The 19,528-nt window shown below is 38.8% G+C and overlaps 1 protein-coding gene across 5 annotated transcripts in view; it reads left to right on the top strand.

The window, feature by feature from the left end:
- Positions 1–19,528, top strand: part of RASGEF1B (RasGEF domain family member 1B) — a 613,701-nt gene that overhangs the window by 422,631 nt on the left and 171,542 nt on the right. For 4 of the 5 annotated variants that reach the window (XM_005554946.4, XM_005554947.4, XM_065545057.1 and 1 more), the window contains one exon: positions 11,345–11,428. The exons of the other annotated variant lie outside the window; for it this stretch is intronic. In XM_005554946.4, coding sequence (XP_005555003.1) covers positions 11,345–11,428 — 84 coding nt within the window. The remainder of the gene's footprint in view (positions 1–11,344; positions 11,429–19,528) is intronic. 5 annotated transcript variants of the gene reach the window in all.

Consider the following 19,528-nt stretch of genomic DNA (forward strand, 5'->3'; position numbering starts at 1 on the left):
GTGCTGAGCAAGAGTTTTGGGATATAGTGATGGAAAAGAACAGAAAAGCCCCTGACCCTGGGGAAGCTGAGGGTCATCGGGGGTGGAGACAGATCATATGTGCTTTCTCATGAGAAGTCACACAAATACTTGTACCAAAAAAAAAAAAAAAAAAGTTCAAATTAATTAAAATTATGTAAGGGCCACAAAGGAGAAATGTTTTCTGGAATTACAGCATAGAAGCAAATCAATATAACCCAGTGGAAATTACAGTTGAGCTAAATAGTGAAGGCAAGATTGGATTAATTTAGAAAGGAAAGTGAAGAGTTGGATGCCAGGAGGTGGATGTGTGTTGCTGTTGTTTGTTTGTTTGTTTGTTTTTGTATTGGAAGAGAGAAGAGCATAAGGAAAGGTTCTGGGGCAAGAGAGAACTTGATATTCAAGGTACTAAAAGGAGGAGGAAAATGGTGCAATACGAATAGAGAGGTAGGAAGAGGCCTGGCCAGGAAGGGCCTTCTAGACCAAAGTGAAATTTTAGTCTGCATCTAAGAGCAGTGGGAAACCTCTGAAGTGTTTGGTTTAAAGAGGAGTACAGAGTGGAAGGATCACACTTCAAAAATTTTTAAAGAACTCTCTCAGTCGTCATATCGAGAACAGATCTGAGAGGAGCAAGAATTGAAAATCTTCCACATTTCCAAGGAAGAGATGTTTATGAGGGAAAGTAGAAAGTGGGAGTTACCACTTCTATAAAGATTTATTGATTTCCCTAACCCTCACTCCCTCTACCTTCAAGTCTGGGTTAGAGCTTTGTTCCTGTGTTCCAGTGGACTACACAACAACCTCTCCCAGTGGTCATTAGTAGTATCTCCACTTGGTGTATGAGGAGGTTTAAGGTTTGGAAAGGTGTAGCAACGTGCCCAAGTCTCTGTGAGTAGTAGATGGTGGAGCCAGGACCAATGAGAAGGGGAGATGAAGGCATGAGAAGGAACAGAGGGATAAATCAGTATAATGTATGCATGGGAGATGGTAGAAAATTTTAGCTGTAACAAAAAGTTAAAGTTGAGATAGGAAGACAGGTTAAGGTCAAAATGTACTGCAAAAGGTACACCAAAGAATAATACATTTAAAAGCAGAGCTCAAAAGTGGTGAATGCTCTTTGTGACTTTTGGTTCTGAGCGATACCCTAACCTAAATTAACTGTCTCTCTTTGCCTGTCATCTGCACTCTTACCATGTCCTTCCCTTTTCTTGTAATCCTAGGAAGATTCTGTACTCTTAGGTGCACTTCCTCACTCCTCCACTTCCTAGAAACGTGCCAGTAATCCTTTCTAGCGCCACCTCTATTTCCAACCAGTGGATAAGTTCTGATGATTTCTTCAGTCTATCCCCTCCTTTCTAGTCTTTCTGCTACTTTGCTAGTGCCAATATCCAGACATTAGCCTACCTTTCCTGGTTGTGGTACCAGCATCCTAAATAGTTGCCTGGTTTCCAGTCTTTCATCCCCTCAAACGTATCCTCCTCTTCACTAAGGAAATCCACTGAAACATTGTTAAAAGAATTTTGTGGTTCTTGCCTTGTGGTTCTTTCCTGCACCATCTCTCACCATCCTAGTCTCACTTGGGAAGATCTAACAGCACCAGGTTATTTGTGGTTCACAAAAAACTCAGCAGTTATTTTTATTCCATACATCTTTTTTTGCACTCGTGAGATTTCCTCCTCCTCAAACAGCATACATCTCTTTTCATATCCTCAGATCTGCCATCCTCTCCCATCCCACACCACTTCATTGTCACCTAGCTTTTATTCTGTCCCCTTATACTCAGCTCCAGGACCACCTCCTCCTGGAAACCTCCCAGCAACAGGGGGTTCCTCTCCCAGGTGTGTTAGGTGCTCCTCCTTTTGGTCCCCCTGCATCTTCTGCATACCTCTAGCCTTAATATGTACCACTTCTTTTAAATATAATTTTTTCACAACTTTCCCCAACTACACTTTGGGGAGCTCCTTGAGGGTAAGGCATAAGATATCCCCAGTGCCTGCTCAGCACGGCCATGCAGAACCCCACCCCTTCAGATGTCTGCATCTGCTTTGTCACTGGTCACTGCAACACCCTCTCCCCAGTTCATTGGAAAACCTTTCCTACACTGACTACCTTCTGCCCTGAAACCTTTTCACCAATATTGAAGCTCCTTTTTTTTTTTTTTTTTTTTTTTTCTAGGATGCCTTGTATTTGTTGGTTAGGGCTACCATAACATAGTACCACAGACTGGGGATCTCAAGCAATAGAATTATTTCCCCTCACATTTCTGAAGGCTAAAAGTCTGAGATCAAGGCGTGGGCTGTACTGGTTCCTCCTGAAGCCTTGTGGATGTCTGTTCTTTCCCCAAGTCTTCACACAGTCTTTCTTCTGTACATATCTGTACACTAATCTCCCCTTCTTATGAGGACACCAGTCAAATTGGATTAGGGCCCACCCTAATGACCTCATTTTAATTAATTACCTCTTCAATGATCCTACATCCAAATACAGTCATATTAATATTTGTCATATTCTGAGGTACTGAGAGTAAAGACATATGAACTTGGAGGGAAAATAATTTAACCCATAAAATGCCTCTTATCCATTAATACCTTTTCCCAAATTTGCTGCCAGTCTCAAGCAGTTCCCACTTGCAGAGATGCAGGTTACAGCATCCCTGCCTCCCTCTTCCCCTGTTGTTGAAAGCACTGTTGTGAGCTGTTTGGACCTCATAGTTCTGGGATTTTGTGTATGAAGCTGACCTCCAGTGATATATTGGAACTATGGAAAATTATTTCTTCTTCTATGTGATGCTTTCACATGTCTGAATAGATGACTTCCTATTTTCATTTCCCTTCTTACTTTTCCAAGCGCCTATAGAATACTAGAGTTTATGTCATACAAGTGAATGGACTATCTTGTGCTGTAATATCACATGTCATGGTTTGACATTCCAAAGAGATGTATAAAAGACTGTTGATTGTTTTCAGACAAACAAAGAAGATTGGATCTTCCTTTTTATAAAAAAATAAAATAAAATAAAAACAAATTATATACTATACTTTTTATTGCTGAAAAAATGAGCCACAAAGAGGTTACATATCAAGTAAGTGTCAAAGCCAGTTTTCAAATTCAGGTCTTCAGACTACAAGGCCAACAATGTGCTTTTCACTATATCATTATCTTATTTATAAGGTCCTTAGAAGCAGACATAAATGTATTTCATAAGCACTTACTTTTATAAGCCTATGCTTATTTTATTAACTCAATCGGTTACTTTAAAAAAACATTTAAAATATTTGTTCATTGTTGAAGCTTTCATTGTATGTTTTATTTTAAATGAGTTTTAAAAGTATATTTATAATTATGATTTATAATAGAAAAGTATTGGATATGTTTACAATTTAAAAGTAAACATACTCATTTAAACTATTTAATAAACTTCTAAATAATCTATTTTGTACCTTTTGTAATTTTTTAATTGTTATGATTTTTATTTAAGCATTTAAAAAATAATTTCAACTTTTAGATTCAGGGGTACATGTGCAGGTTTGATACATGGGTGTATTGCATGATGCTGAAGTTTGGGGGTAAAAATGACCTTATCACCCAGGTAATAAGCATAGTATCCCATATGTAGTTTTCCAGCCTCTGCCCTCCTTCCACTCTCCCCACTCTAGTAGTCCCCGATGTCGGTTGTTTCTATCTTTATTTCCATGAGTACCTAATGTTTAGCTCCCACTTGTAAGTGAGAACATGTGGTATTTGGTTTTCTGTTCCTGTGTTAATTTGTTTATGACTGTGTAGTATTCCATGTTGTATAGGTACCATATTTTCTTTATCCAGGCAGCTGTTGACCGGCACCCAAGCTGATCGCATGTCTTTGCTATTGTGAATAATGCTGCAATGAACATATGTGTTCATGTGTCTTTTTAGTAGAATCATTTATTTTCCTTTGGATATAGACTCAGTAAGGGATTACTGGGTCGAATGGTAGTTAGTTCTGTTTTAAGATCTTTGAGAAGTCGCCAATCTGCTTTCCACAGTGGCTGAACTAATTTGCATTCCCAACAACAGTATATAAGCGTTCCCTTTTCCCCACAGCCCTGTCAGCACTTGTTTATTGACTTTTAATAATAGCCATCTGACTGGTGTGAGATGGTATCTCTTTGTGGTTTTGATTTACATTTCTCTGATGATTAGTGATGCTGAACATTTTGTCACATGTTTGTGGGTCACTTGTATGTCTTCTTTTGAGAAGTGTCTGTTCCTGTCTTTTGTCTACTTTTTAATGGGGTTATTCAGTTAATGATTATTGAATTAAGTTTTTTAAAGATTCTGGGTATTAGACTTCTGTCAGATAGTTTGTGAGTCTTTTCTGTCATTCTGTAGGTTGTCTGTTTACTCTGTTGATAGTTTCATTTGTTGTGCAGAAGCTCTTTAGTTTAATTAGACCCCACTTGTCAAGTTTTGCTTTTGTTGCAATTGCTTTTAATGACTTAGTCATGAAGTCTTTGCCAAGGTCAATGTCCAGAATGGTGTTTACTAGGTTTTCTTCTAGGATTCTTATAGTTTGGAGTCTTACATTTAAATATTTAACCCATTTTGAGTTTTGTATATGGTGAAAGGTAGGGTCCAGTTTCATTCTTCTGCATATAGCTAGCCAGTTATCCCAGTACCATTTATTGAATAGGGAATCCTTTCCCTATTGCTTATTTTTCTCAATTTTATCCAAGATCAGATGTTCATAGGTGTGCAGCTTTATTTCTGAGTTCTCTGTTCTGTTCCACTGGTCTGTTTATGTTTCTGTTTTTGTACTAATACCATGCTCTTTTGGTTACTGTAGCTGTACATCGTAGTTTGAAGTTGGGTAAGGTGATGCCTCCAGCTTTATTCTTTTTGCTTAGAATTTTCTTGGCTAATCAGGCTCTTGTTTGGTTCCATATGAATTTTAGAATAATTTTTTTCTATTCCTGCAAAAAATGAGATTGTTAGTTTGATAGGAATAGTGTTAAATCTGTAGATTGCTTTGGGCAGTATGGCCATTTTAATAGTATTGATTCTTGAAACCCATAAGCATGGAATGTTTTTCCATTTATTTGTGCCATCCATGATTTATTTCAGCAGTGTTTTGTAGTTCTCCTTGTAGAGATCTTTCACCACCTTGGTTAGATGTATTCCTAGGTATTTTATTATTTTTTATGGCTATTGTAAATGGGATTGTGTTCTTGATCTGGCTCTCAGCTTGAACATTATTGGTGTATAGAAATGCTACTGATTTTTGTACTTCCATTTTGTAGCCTAAAATTTTACTGAAGTCACTTATCAGTTGTAGAAGCCTTTTGGTAGAGTCTTCAGGTTTTTCTAGGCATAGAACCATATTGTCAGCAAAGAGAGAGAATTTGACTTGTTCTTTTCCTATTTGTATACCTTTTATTTCTTTATATTGTCTGATTTCTCTGATTAGGATTTCCAGTACTATGTTGAAAAAGAGTGGTGAGAGTGGGCATCCTTGTCCTGTTCCTGTTCCTGAAGGGAATACTTCTAGCTTATTTACGTTTCTATAAATTGTTATATTAATTATAAAAAATGTTTTTATATAAAATTCTTATAAAATTAGCAAAGAGCTAAGTTACAGTACTTAGAAAATATTTGCTGATTGACAGTAGGGGAGGAAATCTATTTATTACATTATAATAGAGATTCACTGATACCTTGTATTCTACTCTGAAGAAGGCACCAGGGAAGACTAACAAGAGAATGTTTTTTATTAACATGAAAAATAATAGTAGCACTTATTATGTAAGTTTATTTGCTGGTCTGAATTTTAAAGTCCTCCAAACAAGCCTATGATATAGATATTATCCCATTTTACATTTGGGGAAACTGAGGCTTAGCAAGGCTCATTAACTTACTCATGGTCTCAAAGGTAGTAAGCTATGGAGTTGACATATTTCCTACTCCATGCTCACTGTCTCACTGTGACACAAGCTTAAGAAATTACAGGATAGAGACATAGTCAGTGATTACTCATTGAAACCAGGAACATATTGGGTCTAGGCACTTGAAGCCAGTGAAGCCTATAAAAGGGACATTGGTCATCTGACACTGAGTTACTTCACCTCTGTGGTGTTTAGTGTTCTTACTTATAAATACAAGGTTGATGATGGCAGTTCCTCAGGGATTTGCTGTTAAGAAAAAGAGTTGGATGTGTGTGTGTACATACATATGTACTATATCTCTAAATACATATATATAGTACATACTTATGTACTATACCTTTAATATATATACATATATAGTACACATGTACATATGTATATATACACATATATAGTACATATGTGTATATATTAGAGATAGCTGTATAAACCAGTTCCATCCTTTTGAAAAGCAATAATTGGATAGTAAATAAAAAGAGCCATAAAAATGTCTATATTTTTGGCCTAGAAATCTTATTCTAGAAATATAGAAATATGTTCTATATTCTAGAATTATATTCTAAAGAAATATGTTCTAAAGAATATATTCTAGAAATATATTCTAAAGAAATGACTCAAAAGACAAAAATAAAAGCATATGTAATTACAGGGAGAAAATGGAAATGATAAAAATATATATCAAGATATAAAATACATTATAGTCTATGTTGATGGAACATTTTATAGTTACTAAATATTACAACTCTAGAGACTATGCAACAAGACAAAAATATGTAATATGTGATGCTAAGTGGATACAAGAGGTTAATACAAAGTGGTGGTGTTATAGCTTAAAACACATGCATTTGGATAAAGCCTGGCAGAAAACTCCAAGATATGTGAGTATGGTGAAGGGAATGTGCCGTCTTCTTTCAGAAGTCCCATTAATGTGCAGTGTTTCTTGTTTTAATGTTCTTTGTAATTGTAGCCTTGTGGTAAGTACAGGTGGTGCTGAAGATGCATGAAACATGGGGAAGGAAGGTAACCGCACAAGGGACATTTTAAAAATCAGCATGTAAAACCACCAGGCAACAGAAATTTAAAGGCAAAAATTTAGCAGAACATTCAAGGGAAATGGGTACTGAGGGAGGTGCTGAAGAACACATTAGCAGGTCAGGCTCTAACAAGATCCTGCCAAAATAAACGGAAAACCCAGAATGCTTGTGAGTTTATTCTCCCCTGTGACCTTCTTTCTGCTGGCAAGCCTGTGATAATAGCCCAAAAGGAAGGAAGAAAGTGTAGCAGTATGCACAGTTTACTTAAGTTCATCAAAAACTGTACTCGAGCGTAGAAAAGGGAGGAAGTCTGGTCAAGCCTCAGTGAGTCAACATTTAATCGCCCTCCACCCAGTTCTCCTCCCTTCCCAAGGCCGCCTCAGCTTTATGTCTGTCTGTGTGCTTGACCCTTCCAAGGAAGGAACTCCAGCTGTGATGGGAGGGACCAGCGCAAATCCCTGTTGGTTTGTCTCAACAACCAGGTTGAGGGGCCAGAGAGAGCAGGGGCCAGGACAGTGGTGATTATCTACATCACATCCCCTTTTAGGAATTTTCTTTCTCCTCTATTTCCTCTGAGTATTTGAAAGGTCACAGCTCCCTCCATATCCTAGGCCCCAGAAAGAGCTTGTAGCCTTTGAGCAGTGTGACAAGCAACCAAAGTGCTTTGTCATCAGTTTGTGGAAAGCCCTCTACCGATACAGGGTGCAGTTATTTTTGCTCCTTAAATAATGAGTGACAGGGTGAGGTTGGAGAGGGGAATGGCAATCTTTAAGGTAGAATCTGCTTCCATCTCAAAACAGAACACACTGTTACTAGCTTTGAGGTGTGGGGAGGAGGGGCAGGCATTGGATGGATGTGAACATCCTTGCTTTATATGGAATATGAAATCAAGACTTCTGCAAGAGGAGGCATTCTTTCTTTCAGAATTATTAGGATAATTTGGGCTGCCTGGTGACTCAGCCTTAAGCAGATGCCACTTGTTCTGATCCCACTGCTCAATCAACTAGCTGAGCTTGCCAGATGATCCTCACATCTTTATTCCTTAAAAACCTTGATTATCGCTTTCCTTTTGCACCAGAAGTTGCGCTTATATTTCAGGCATCAGGATAAACATTGAAGGTAGTAATTACAGGTCAGGCCATAACAACTTCTTTGGTCTCCTTTTAAGGGTCCAATCTGGAAAGGTAACACCAGATACCTTTCATGTAGAGATTTCTGAGAAGTTCTGTCACCTTTTTGGAGTTCTGTAGCTCTGAAGTTATTATGGGAAGAAGATAAGGGGACAATTACCCTCATTTTCCAGAGATCTGGAGAGGATGCCTGGTTTGCCTGAGGCTTCAACAACTTTTCTCTAATTCCCTGCTAGTCTCCTTATTCCAAGTTCATCCTCAGCACCCACACCCCCACATTCAGCAAATGGTGAGTTAGTGTGAAACACTGTTAAGTATCAGTCACCCAGACTGTGTGTGTGTGTACATACATATGCACCACATCTCTAATACATATATATACACACACACATAGTACATACAAAACCCTGTAGGTGGGAAAAGCCTGAAATGAGGATGGGGGATAGGAAAAGGGAAATGCTATTTAATAATAACTATATGTCCCTCATTGCTCTGTGTTTTGCCTATGAACCCACTGTTTCAGAAGTTCCCTTTTATGTGTGGCCCCGACTTACGTTTTCCCACCAAGTAAATAATGTATAAGTAAGAAATCTATGCTTTGCAACTGCTGGGTTGTTTTGGTCTTAGGTATACCCAGTGTAAATGTATCAGGGGAATGTTTGGTCTAAAGAAAATCAGGCTGCATAACACCCTAAGAAAACTAGTTACATGTTGCCATAGCAACTGGAGGAGCCTCAGAGTAAAGGGCAGAGTTCTTCAGATTCATCTACTGCCTCTGCAGATTGACTTCCTTGAAACAGAATCATGTTTCACAATCATCAATACTGAACAGTTATTTTCATTTTTTAAAAGTTACAACCTTAAGTTGATATATTTTGGCTTTTTCTCTGGTGCCATTCAGTATCTTTTTATCTTTGGAAGGCGGGAGTTGGTAATGGTATCCTTTGAAACTTTCATTCGTGCATTCCCTAATATTGTTGGGACCTGTGCCAGTGGGGTTTGATGGTAATCACTCTTTGATGGCTGGAACATGACCTGTGAAATGAGTTGCTAGTCTCACTTTAACTCCTAATGGACAGAAATCCACATCCCTCAGGACCCAACTATAACCCTTGTTTTCAGACCCTGGGAAGAAGTTAGTGATTTGAATGGCTTCTCCTGAGGGTAAACTATAGGGCCTGTTCCCTAGGAATTATACTTTGCCTTTCTAGACCACAGATCTCATTGCAATTAGTCTCAAAATACCCTGCGAGATGTGTGTAAATAACACAAACCACATTTGTAGATAGGGCCACCCTCGTTGAGAGTACAAGTAATTTGCCTTAGGGGAAGAGGGGAAGATAATTAGTAACAGCAGGAGTAGAGATTCCAGAGGGTCATACTCCATTCCTTGCTAAGTCCACAGGAAAAAAAAAAGTCTTCCTTTTACTCAAGAAACAAGCCAATTAATGGACAGTGTGGGTGGGGATGGGTCAATATTTGTTGATTAATTTTTGAAGTTCATTTTTAATTAATGGGGTTTATTGGTACCTACTATTAAGTTTTTTCCCCCCCAGTTGCAAGTCTCTTGATGTCTTCTCTACTAAGACTGAAAAAAGTGGGTGAATGTGTGTAGTGAGAATTGGGACTGGAGGTTGGAGAGAGCTGGATCTAGCGGGGTATTTTAGAAATTAGTAAAGATATAAAGAAAAAGATCTGGCTGACAAAAGAAAAAATTAATTGAAAAAGAAGAGCATGCATGTTGTATAAGACCTGTTTTAGATTGTGAATTATGCAAATTGTAACTAAAGCATGAGTTCTGTCCTCTGTAGCTCACATTCACAGCAGATAGTGACAAGTACTCTGTCTTAATCAATTTTCTGCTGCTATAACAGAATACCACAGACTGGGTAATTTATACAGAGAAGCTATTTATTTGGCTCATGGTTCTGGAGGCTGGAAAGTCCAAGACCATAGCACCAGTATCTGGTGAGGGCCCTCCCATAGTGGAAGGTGAGAGGAAATGAGCACATGAGACAGAGAGAAAATGGGAGTTGAACTTATTCTTTTATCAAGAGCCTACTCCAAAGATAACTTAACACATCCCCCTGAATACAGCATTAATCTATTTAGGAGGGGAGAACCCAGATAGACTAGTTACTTCTTAAAGGCTTCATCTCTTAATATTTTTACAATGGTAATTATGTTTCTGACATAGGAACTTATGGGGTGCACATTCAAACCATGGCACACTCCAATAATAGTACCACGGAACTTGGTAGGGAGAAATTTATTCTGACTCTAGTAAGAAGTAGAGAACAATAGTGAAATGTTTCCTAGGGAATTTGAGCTGGGCTTTATAGAACAAGAAGGAATTCACAGGCAGATATTGCAGAAAGGTTATTTTAGGAATCATGAGCAGAACAGCATAAATTGGAGACATTCGTGAAAATAACATGGACCAATGTGACTTGAGATTTAGGGTAAACCATAGGGCAGAATCAAAACTGAAAAAGCAGAGACTCTTTGGGAAGGCTCTAAATAGCAGGTAGAGTACTTTGGAAATTATCCCATATGGCATCAAAGATTTGGAAACCAGAGGGTTACATGAGGTCACTTGTTTGTTTGTTTGTTTGTTTGCTTTGAGACGGAGTCTTACTCTGTTGCCCAGGCTGGAGTGCAGTGGCACAGTCCCGGCACACTGCAACCTCTGCCTCCTGGTTCAAGCAATTTTCTTGCCTCGGCCTCCCGAGTAGCTGGAATTACACACCTGGCTAATTTTTGTATTTTTAGTAGAGACAGGGTTTCGTTGTGTTGGCCAGGTTGGTTTTGAACTCCTGACCTCAAGTGATCTGCCCACCTTGGCTTCCCAAAGTGCTAGGATTAAATGCATGGGCCACCGTGCCTGGCCAGGTCATTGTTTTTATGCAATGATATATTAGTAAAGTTATTTTTAAAAAGATTCACATAGTCTGATCCATGTTCTAGGAAGATATCTTAAGAGGTGAACATATTCTGAATGTATGTCAACATGTATGTATTAATGCCTTAAAAATGTCATAAATGGTGTCCCTGAACAAGGTTAAATGAGTTTGCACAGACCGCAAACTAAAGAGATCATGCAAAAATGCTGACTCAAATATTTCAAGTGACAACTATCAAGTTGAAATGCTTGAGGCACTGTTGTAACAGGAAAATGGATCCATGCAGCAGGAAAGCCAGCCACATCCCTGAAATTTCCCTTTCTCTGTTTCCTTTCTTGCAGGAACAGCAATGGAAACCTTCCATGTACGGCAGTATAACTCCAGTTTGCTTTCCAAGCCCTCTGATTGAGAAGCCAATAGGCAAAGTAAGAATGAACCTACTTTTATCAGACAGTATGATTCGAGTCAATTGACCGTTATTTCTTTTTGCCTTGAGCTATTTCAGTGAAATAATAAAATTGATCTCAAAAAAGTAACTGATATAATTCAAAGTTTGTAGTATTTAGTTGGCCTTAGTAGGACTTTCTCAGGCAAAATGTTGAGCCTGAGAAAACTTTGATCTGAGAGTCCCTGTCCTCAGTGTCTGCCTCCACATCAATTCCAATGACATCCTCCCCATCTTCCTTCACTCTTCTGATCTCTCCACTCTCATTCACCTTCCTCTGCCTATGGAAACTTATAAGAAAGAGGGTGCTTTTAGTCACTGACATCTTCATGTGGAAATCAGCCACAATACTAACTATACAATATTTATCTTTTAAACTATCTTGCTGACTTAAAGACTTTGCCTCTAGAAACTACAGGTATATGCTTGAACTGCTCCTGTTCTGGACCTGCAATCACAGCCATCAGTACCATCGGGGAGCATAGCACCCTAAAGGAAGAGTGTGGGGCTCTCTGAAGCCAACCTACCTGACTTCAAGTCACAGGTCTGCCATTCATGGGCTGTGTGACTTGAGCAAGTTCCCTGTTTAAAAAAAAAAAAAAAGATCCAATCAAACAAAAACTCATCATAATGGTATCTGCCTCATGGGGCTGTTACAAAGATAAAATAATTTATTTGTTTATATATATATTTTTGGAGTCAGAGTCTCACTCTGTCGCCTAGGCTGGAGTGCAGTGGTGCGATCTTGGTTCACTGCAACCTCCGCCTCCTGGGTTTAAGCAATTCTCATGCCTCAGCTTCCCAAGTAGCTGGAACTACAGGCATGTGCCATCACACCTGGCTAATTTTTTGTATTTTTAGTAAAGATGGGGTTTCGCCATGTTGTTCAGGCTGGTCTCAAACTCCTGAGCTCAGGCCATCCACCCACCTCAGCCTTCCAAAGTGCTAGGATTACAGACGTGAGCCACCGCGTCCTGCCTAAATAATTTAATATAAATCTACAAGAGCCAGGAATGTTTTAAAAATTTTTTTACCTATTTTGTCCACTATGTATTCAAGCACTCAAGGAGTTATGCAAATGAATTGAATACATGAATAAATGAAAAGCTAACTAGTAAGCTTAGAGAAACTAGATCCCCAATTTGCTTATCTCAAGAAATAGAAGAAGGAGGTGTTGTATTTCAGAAAGAGAAACCAAACTCTGATGAGTAGATCAAGCGTACCTTCCAGGTGTACCTTAACAGAAGGACCACAGTGTCCCTGGGATTCTCACCACCTTCCTGTCCTTTGCTATTGCAGTACATCTCTGGACCACATACAATCCAATATCTAGTATGAAACATAGTCACTGCCAGGAAAAGCCGAAAACAAACAAATAAAAATTCTTTACATAGTGTTCCTATAGATATACATGGGTGTAACCAGAGGCAGGGCGTAGGGGGAAGGGGGGCGGGGTTTGCAGTTTTTACAGGAAGTGAATCTGTTTTCCTAGCTAATTCCTGGTAATTTTGCCTTGGCCACAAGTCCTGCAGAGGCAGCTGTATGCGGGGTGTGAAATCCCGGGTGAAGTAGAAGCCGCCTGTCTGCTGTCAGCGAGGCTGACATTTTGCAGGCATAGCAGGGGAGCAACCCAAGTTTCTTAGGACTGTGTTTCTCTACTTTGTGTTTGGTGAGGTCTGCACTTCCCCTCTGCTGACTTCAGTAAGAGGAATATCCTTTCTCCCAAAGATTAAAGCAACCGACCAACAACAAAACACACCCTGGATGTCACCGAATGTGTTGCTAACTGTTCCAATATTCACGGCCTTGCCTCCATGACTGTCCCCTCTAGCCCCTGTATCTTGACATTGTTTATATAGCCTCTAAACATAAACAGATCACCAGCTTGTCTGTGGAGACGGAGAGAAGCCTTTTCAAAGGCAAAGGTCAAAAGTCAATGAATCCCTGAGGGGTCACTTGACTAAATTTCATTTCAATTCAATATGTGGTCCTGAGTTTACTCCATGGTTTCCTGGGCATGATGAGGAACAGAAGCAGCAGTATATGGATGTTAGGGAGTGGCTTTTTGAAATGCTTTTCAGACAGTGGAAGTGAATTTAGTACAGTATAACCATCCATGGTTCTGTGATATTGTCTCTCCGTGTGATTCTCAGGCGCTCCTTCCCCACTGGGGCAGAGTTAGCAGATGGGCTTTCTGTACGGTGTCACCAGGACTGTTCTGGGTTGAGTGAGATCGCTCCCAAAGGACGCTCTGGATCTCTTTTCTCATTGCTCTAGCTTCTGGGCTTAATATACTTGCTATAAATTACTCTAATGAATTTATTTTGCAGTCAGCTCTGATATTCATCTACCTGGAGGGGAGAAATGACACTAAAAAATGTAAGCAGAGTCAACCTATAATTATAGGGGCCCATGGAAGGCAGCATTTGGGGTGGATAGTTGAAACCTATGGTTAATCTGCCCAGAATCCAAACTATCTTCCTCACTACCGGGAAATTTTGAGTGTAAGACTGAAAGCTGGCTTAAGATGGGATTTTCACCACCCAAACAATGATTCTCCAAGCTGAATCAGGGACCAGCATTTGTTGTTGTTGTTGTGGGGGAAGGGGGAAGGGAGTGTCTTGTGAAAACCCACAATTGGAAAACAGGATTTCAATGAGAGCACATAATAGAGAACAATATTTTGGAGCCAACTCAAATCCTACAACCAAATGATAACTCTTTTCCCTAATGGTTGTGATGAGAGGGTAGGCATAATGGGGAGAAACTCTTGGAGCAGAGAGGAAGAAGCCAGAGAAATCACTCTAGGCAACAGGCCAGCAAGCCTAGAATATGTGGTTATCTACCCGTCAGATAAAGAGAAATCGAGTGTTTTATTTTACATAATTGGAGTCAGTGCCTTTTGAATGAAACATACAAATTTATGTAAATAAGAATGCAAATGTTAAAAATATGTGTCTTGGGATTTCCTGGGGATAACCTGGCAGCTTTGTCTTCCTTTCCTTTGCAGCTGCTAAATATTGTGTTGTGAAATCTCCAGCTGAACTTATTCCATCAAATCCCTCAATGTTACAGCTAGAAGACTTTTCTTTGTAATTTATAGGAGATACTCTGGAGGATGAACTAAAACAGAGTAAACTTTAACATATTTGACAGTAAACATGTTACTCCCTAGAGGTTGCACAGGCCAACAATAAATGCAAAAAGAATTGCAGGATTTTAATAAATTAATGGGAGATTCAAAGTAGACTCCTGAAAGGGAATTGGACAATGATGATGAAAATAAAAGCAGGGCTTGAGGGAGATAGGTAACATTAGAGGTTAACGTAAAAAACTACCAGGCTCTCCACAAAATTCTCATTGGTGCTACTGGCAAGATATTGTACATATCATGCTAAGTTAAAACAACCCAGTAAAATGCCATGAGCTCAGCAAACTGTGCAGGTTTCTCCAGATACACAAGCAGACAACTGTTTTGAATGAGGGGATGCCCATGACCATGACTGCCAACTTGCCTTTCTCAAAAGAATTTAGGAGACAGCTTAATCTGATTGACTTGTCCTCAATGCAAAAAAAAGTAATAAATAAAATTATTTTATTTGACCAGAAGGAAATGGAGAGATCGACTGCTTTGAAGGATAGCAGTGTTGTTAAATGAAAGGGTGTCTAAGAAAGTAAACAAGACTCCCTAGGCGTTCTGTATTTCTGAGTGAGGGAAAGGGAAACTGAAGGAGCCAGGTGGAAGTAACTGGATAAACAACAGATTAAAAAGAAAGGAACTGGTGAACTTTGAATCAACAAAACATAGATCTGCTTTATTTCAAAGTTGGGAAGCATCCGTGGGAAGAAAAAATTACAGGTGTCCTTTTCATAGATTAATCTTTAGCTTCTTTTACCACCACACAATTTTCCCTAGCAAAGGAATGCTTAGCTAAGCTAATGGGGACCATTTTAAGAGTAGTCATGTAAGTTATAGGCTGTTCAAAATTACTGAACATTATATTATTATGTTATGGCTAGATCTGGATGGATCTAGCCATACAGCACTAATTCCACAGGTGCCTTGGGACATAATATTCATTATTTAGGACTGTCAGTGACCCAAGAAGATGGAGAAGTCAACTCAAAAACTAGTGTATAGACTACTGCTGCTTCCAAAAAGTACTGAAAGTCGTGTGTGGAATAATTGGAAGATAATGATTTTTAGCAAACTAAGCCATGACAACTACTATAGTTGTATAAGAACATGATCTTAGTTTTTCTGTGTAAGTACCCCTGATTCGGCTGGAACTCTTTCTCTATATACATTTAGCTTCTGGTCACTGAGGCAAAATGTATTTAGCCAAGTAATTTTCTTCTGGAGCTTTTTGTGATGAGGTGGAGAAAACCTTCCAGTTCAAGAGTTCGATTTTTTCCCTAAAATAATGGAAGTCTCAGTTGGGCATATGTCCACCCAGATAAAAAGCACATTTATCCACCTCCCTTACAGCTAGATGTGGCTGTATGGCTAGATTATGGCCAATGGGATGTGAGTGGACATGATGTATGTAACTTACAGGTCATGCCCTTTGTAAGAAGGCCCTACCCCTCACGTCAGCTGGAATACAGATGTGGTAATAGAAGCTAGACCAGCCACCTGAGACCAAGAGAGAAGGGCAGAGAAACAACATTGAAAAGTTGAGGTTTCTGATTCCATAGAACCCTTGGCTGCTTGTGCTCTGACTGTAATTGCCTAAGACAGAAATACACTTTCATTTGGTTTACGCCACTACTATTTTGGTCATTATTGCTGTGGCAGCAATAATATCTTACTGCACAATTACACAGAGCAGAGAGTAGGCTGCCTGCTCTGTGGGAAGTCACTGAGAGAACCTGGTACAATAAATAGCAGCTAAAGGAATGGAGATGCTAACTTGTTAGCACCCATTTCCCAAATCCAGACTGGTTGAGAAAGAAGAGACAGAGAAGCTAACTTCTGGCTCGAAGAACATGGTGGTGAGCAGGACTCTGCTTAGCAGAGAGCTCTGTCTTTCAGTTCTGAAGGTAGTAAACCTAGGTATCTAATCTCAAAGAAACTGTCCTTAGACTGAGGCAAACAGATTCTACTGAAACTACTCAAACTCAAGAGTCCATTGTCTATCAAATAATGTTTCTATTGATACTAGCTGTTTGTCCGCCATAGTGAAGTCCATTGCCAATCAAGTAATTCTTCTAGGGATACTTACTGTAGGTAGGAGGTGTCATTAGTTTGGGGATATTCACAAATATTTTCATATCTGTATTTCACGTAATATTCTATTTCATTTTCTGAGGCAGGTTTGGATTCCCTAGGGCAACCATCTTGGGCTCCAGCTTTTGCTATAACTCTATCACACAGGCTTTCTATGGGAACAGTGAATCATTACCTCATACCTCATTCTAGATCCATTCTTTTTTTATTTAACATGAAATAATACTTATTGTTTTGGCTTAATAGATTAACCCTCTAAAAAGGCAACTGTTTCGACTATCATACATTAGAGTCCATGGCAGATTTTTTTCATCCTGCCTTTCCCCTAAATGTCTGAAACCATGATATGTACGTAGTAGGCAGGTAGTGCCTGTCTATTGATGGTGAAATAAATGCAACATTTTAGTTTGTTATTCAGTTAGGTATTTTCATCTTCTTATCCTTGTTCATAATGGTTCTTGAAGTAGTATTCTATGTTAGTGGCTTACTATATTTGACTAAAGACAAATAATTTTTAAAATCAGTATCATCTGTACTGTCTTATAAATGTTAAATAATCAGAGGGAGACTATAGATCTCTTAAATTTAGAGTCCTGGGTTCTCACTACCACACAGGCATAACCTAGGCTGAAGTTTACTACATTAGTTCCATCTGTAGGAGTTCAACTGGGTGAAAAAATAGAGTCTGGTGCATAAAGGTGAGAAGTTTATCCACCTTAACATTCCTAACAGGCAAGATGGCTCTATAAATAGACTCGATAAACTTAGAAGGGTTGTAATGAAATTTACCAAGTGAGCTTAAGCCAATAGCAATTCATTTTTTGTCCTCCTGTAGGGATAAAAATATTTAATGTTAGCTCTCAAAAGCCACAGAAAAAAAATGAAATGTGAACAATTAATATCTGTAGAATATTTATTAGGCTTATAAATTGATTAATTTTAGAAGTATGTAGATGCCTCCCCACTATAAAACTGAGAAACAGTAAACATGCGAAACAGATATCATTCTTGTTCTTCTGATCCTGCTTTATAGCTTATCTTTACAGGTTAAAACATACGGTACAACATGTATGGACTAAATGCACACACACATCACCATATACTAATGTTTAAATATAAATAAATGTTTTGTTAGCAGCGTACGCACACGAACACAACACACACTATCCTCAGATCCTTGCTGCTGTGGAATGTGCTGCTATCAAAGGGCACAGAGTCATATTTGTATTACAGAGATATTGTTTATTCTTTCCTTGTCGCAATGTGCTGATACTTTTCCTTTAACACCACCCTAATGTCGCTTCCAGAACCCAGCTGAAAAATATCAAGTGGAAATTCTGATGGAAAAATGCTAAGTAGACGGCCTGGTATATTACTGAGGGAGAAAGAAACTTTAATTTGTACCACCTGAGAGCAGTCAAAACACATGACCTAAGGCTGCCATAGGATGCATATACCCTCTTTTCACATAGATAGGAAAAAAAAAAAAAAAAAAATCACTGAGCTCTGTGAAGCTGCACCACTGAATTATCAGCAGAATTAATACAGAATTAAGGCAGTTTTGCTACCTGCCCAATCTCCTTGCCCTTGAGTTCCTTTTGTTATCTTCCCAGTACTCTCAAGAAAGCCGAAGGAAGCACTCCTTGGAAATATTGCATTCTCAGCTAAAAGCTAGCCAAGCATCCGCTAAGAAATAAACAGACATTGAATACCTACCATGTGTGAGGCAGTGTACTATAAACTGTAATCCAGGGCAATTTGGTATAAATGATAACAGCAATAATAATTATCACAACAATTACTATTGTTTGAGAACTCTGTGCCAAACACTAACATAAATTCTTTATAAGCATTATCTCATTTAATCATCTTACAGATGAAGCCTAGGTGATAAACAACTTGTTCAGAGTCACAAAGCTAATAAATGGTATGGTGGCATTCAGACCGCGGCATGCTGACTCAAGAACCTGTGTCTTAACCACCTGCTACAGAAGTGCTTTTTTATTTGGACAATCTCTTTCCTATTTCTAGTTGAAATATAATCAAAGTTTCCTGAGAGGACACAGAAGGATGCCAAAAAAAGTATGACCTGGCTTATATTATGGGTCACTCTGGCTACAGCTAACCCACCTTAGATTTTCATTTTCTAAAAGGCCCCAGTTATAAATAGCAACCGTGCACAAATGGGAAATAATGTGTGAGCATGCAGCCTTAGGCTGATCCTTTAAAAGCAGTTGCTTTACAAAGAAATTTAAAGGGGGTATGAGCTGCAAAGATGTTACCATGAGGTTACTCAGATCAAAATAGTATTCTTCAAAAGCCATTCCATATATTGAGGTGTCCCAGTTTATCTCCCCTGGGAGAAGGAGGCTTAGTGTCCACCTAATCCATGAGGTTATGCATTTAATTTTCAGAACTTTAACACTTTCAATGAAAAGATTCAAAGTGATATTATTAAATATCATTAAAGTTCAGTTTAATGAAAGAATTACAGTCAAGTCAAGGGTGGAGTTAAAATCTCCACTCACCACTAATACCTGTAAAGTTTTTGCATATAGGCAGCTTGGATGCCTGTTAAAATAAATGAGTACAAATGAGGTGAACAGAGAGCAGATTGCATAAAAGTTTATGGTCTGAACAGTAGGGAGGTAATTAGTGGAGTGATGAACTCCCCAGTTGTGTCTGTGTTTTTAAAGGTCACTTCCTGTATTTCATAAAAGACGGAGGATTACTTCTAGGCCCTCATAGAACTTTACTTGCACCACTGTGAACATTTATATCAGCCCACCTTATTTTAAGGTTGGTTGATTGCACATCTGTCTTTTGCACTGGCTTGTAATCTCCTTGGCT

Source organism: Macaca fascicularis, chromosome 5, assembly GCF_037993035.2.
Source record: "Macaca fascicularis isolate 582-1 chromosome 5, T2T-MFA8v1.1".
NCBI lineage: Eukaryota > Metazoa > Chordata > Mammalia > Primates > Cercopithecidae > Macaca > Macaca fascicularis.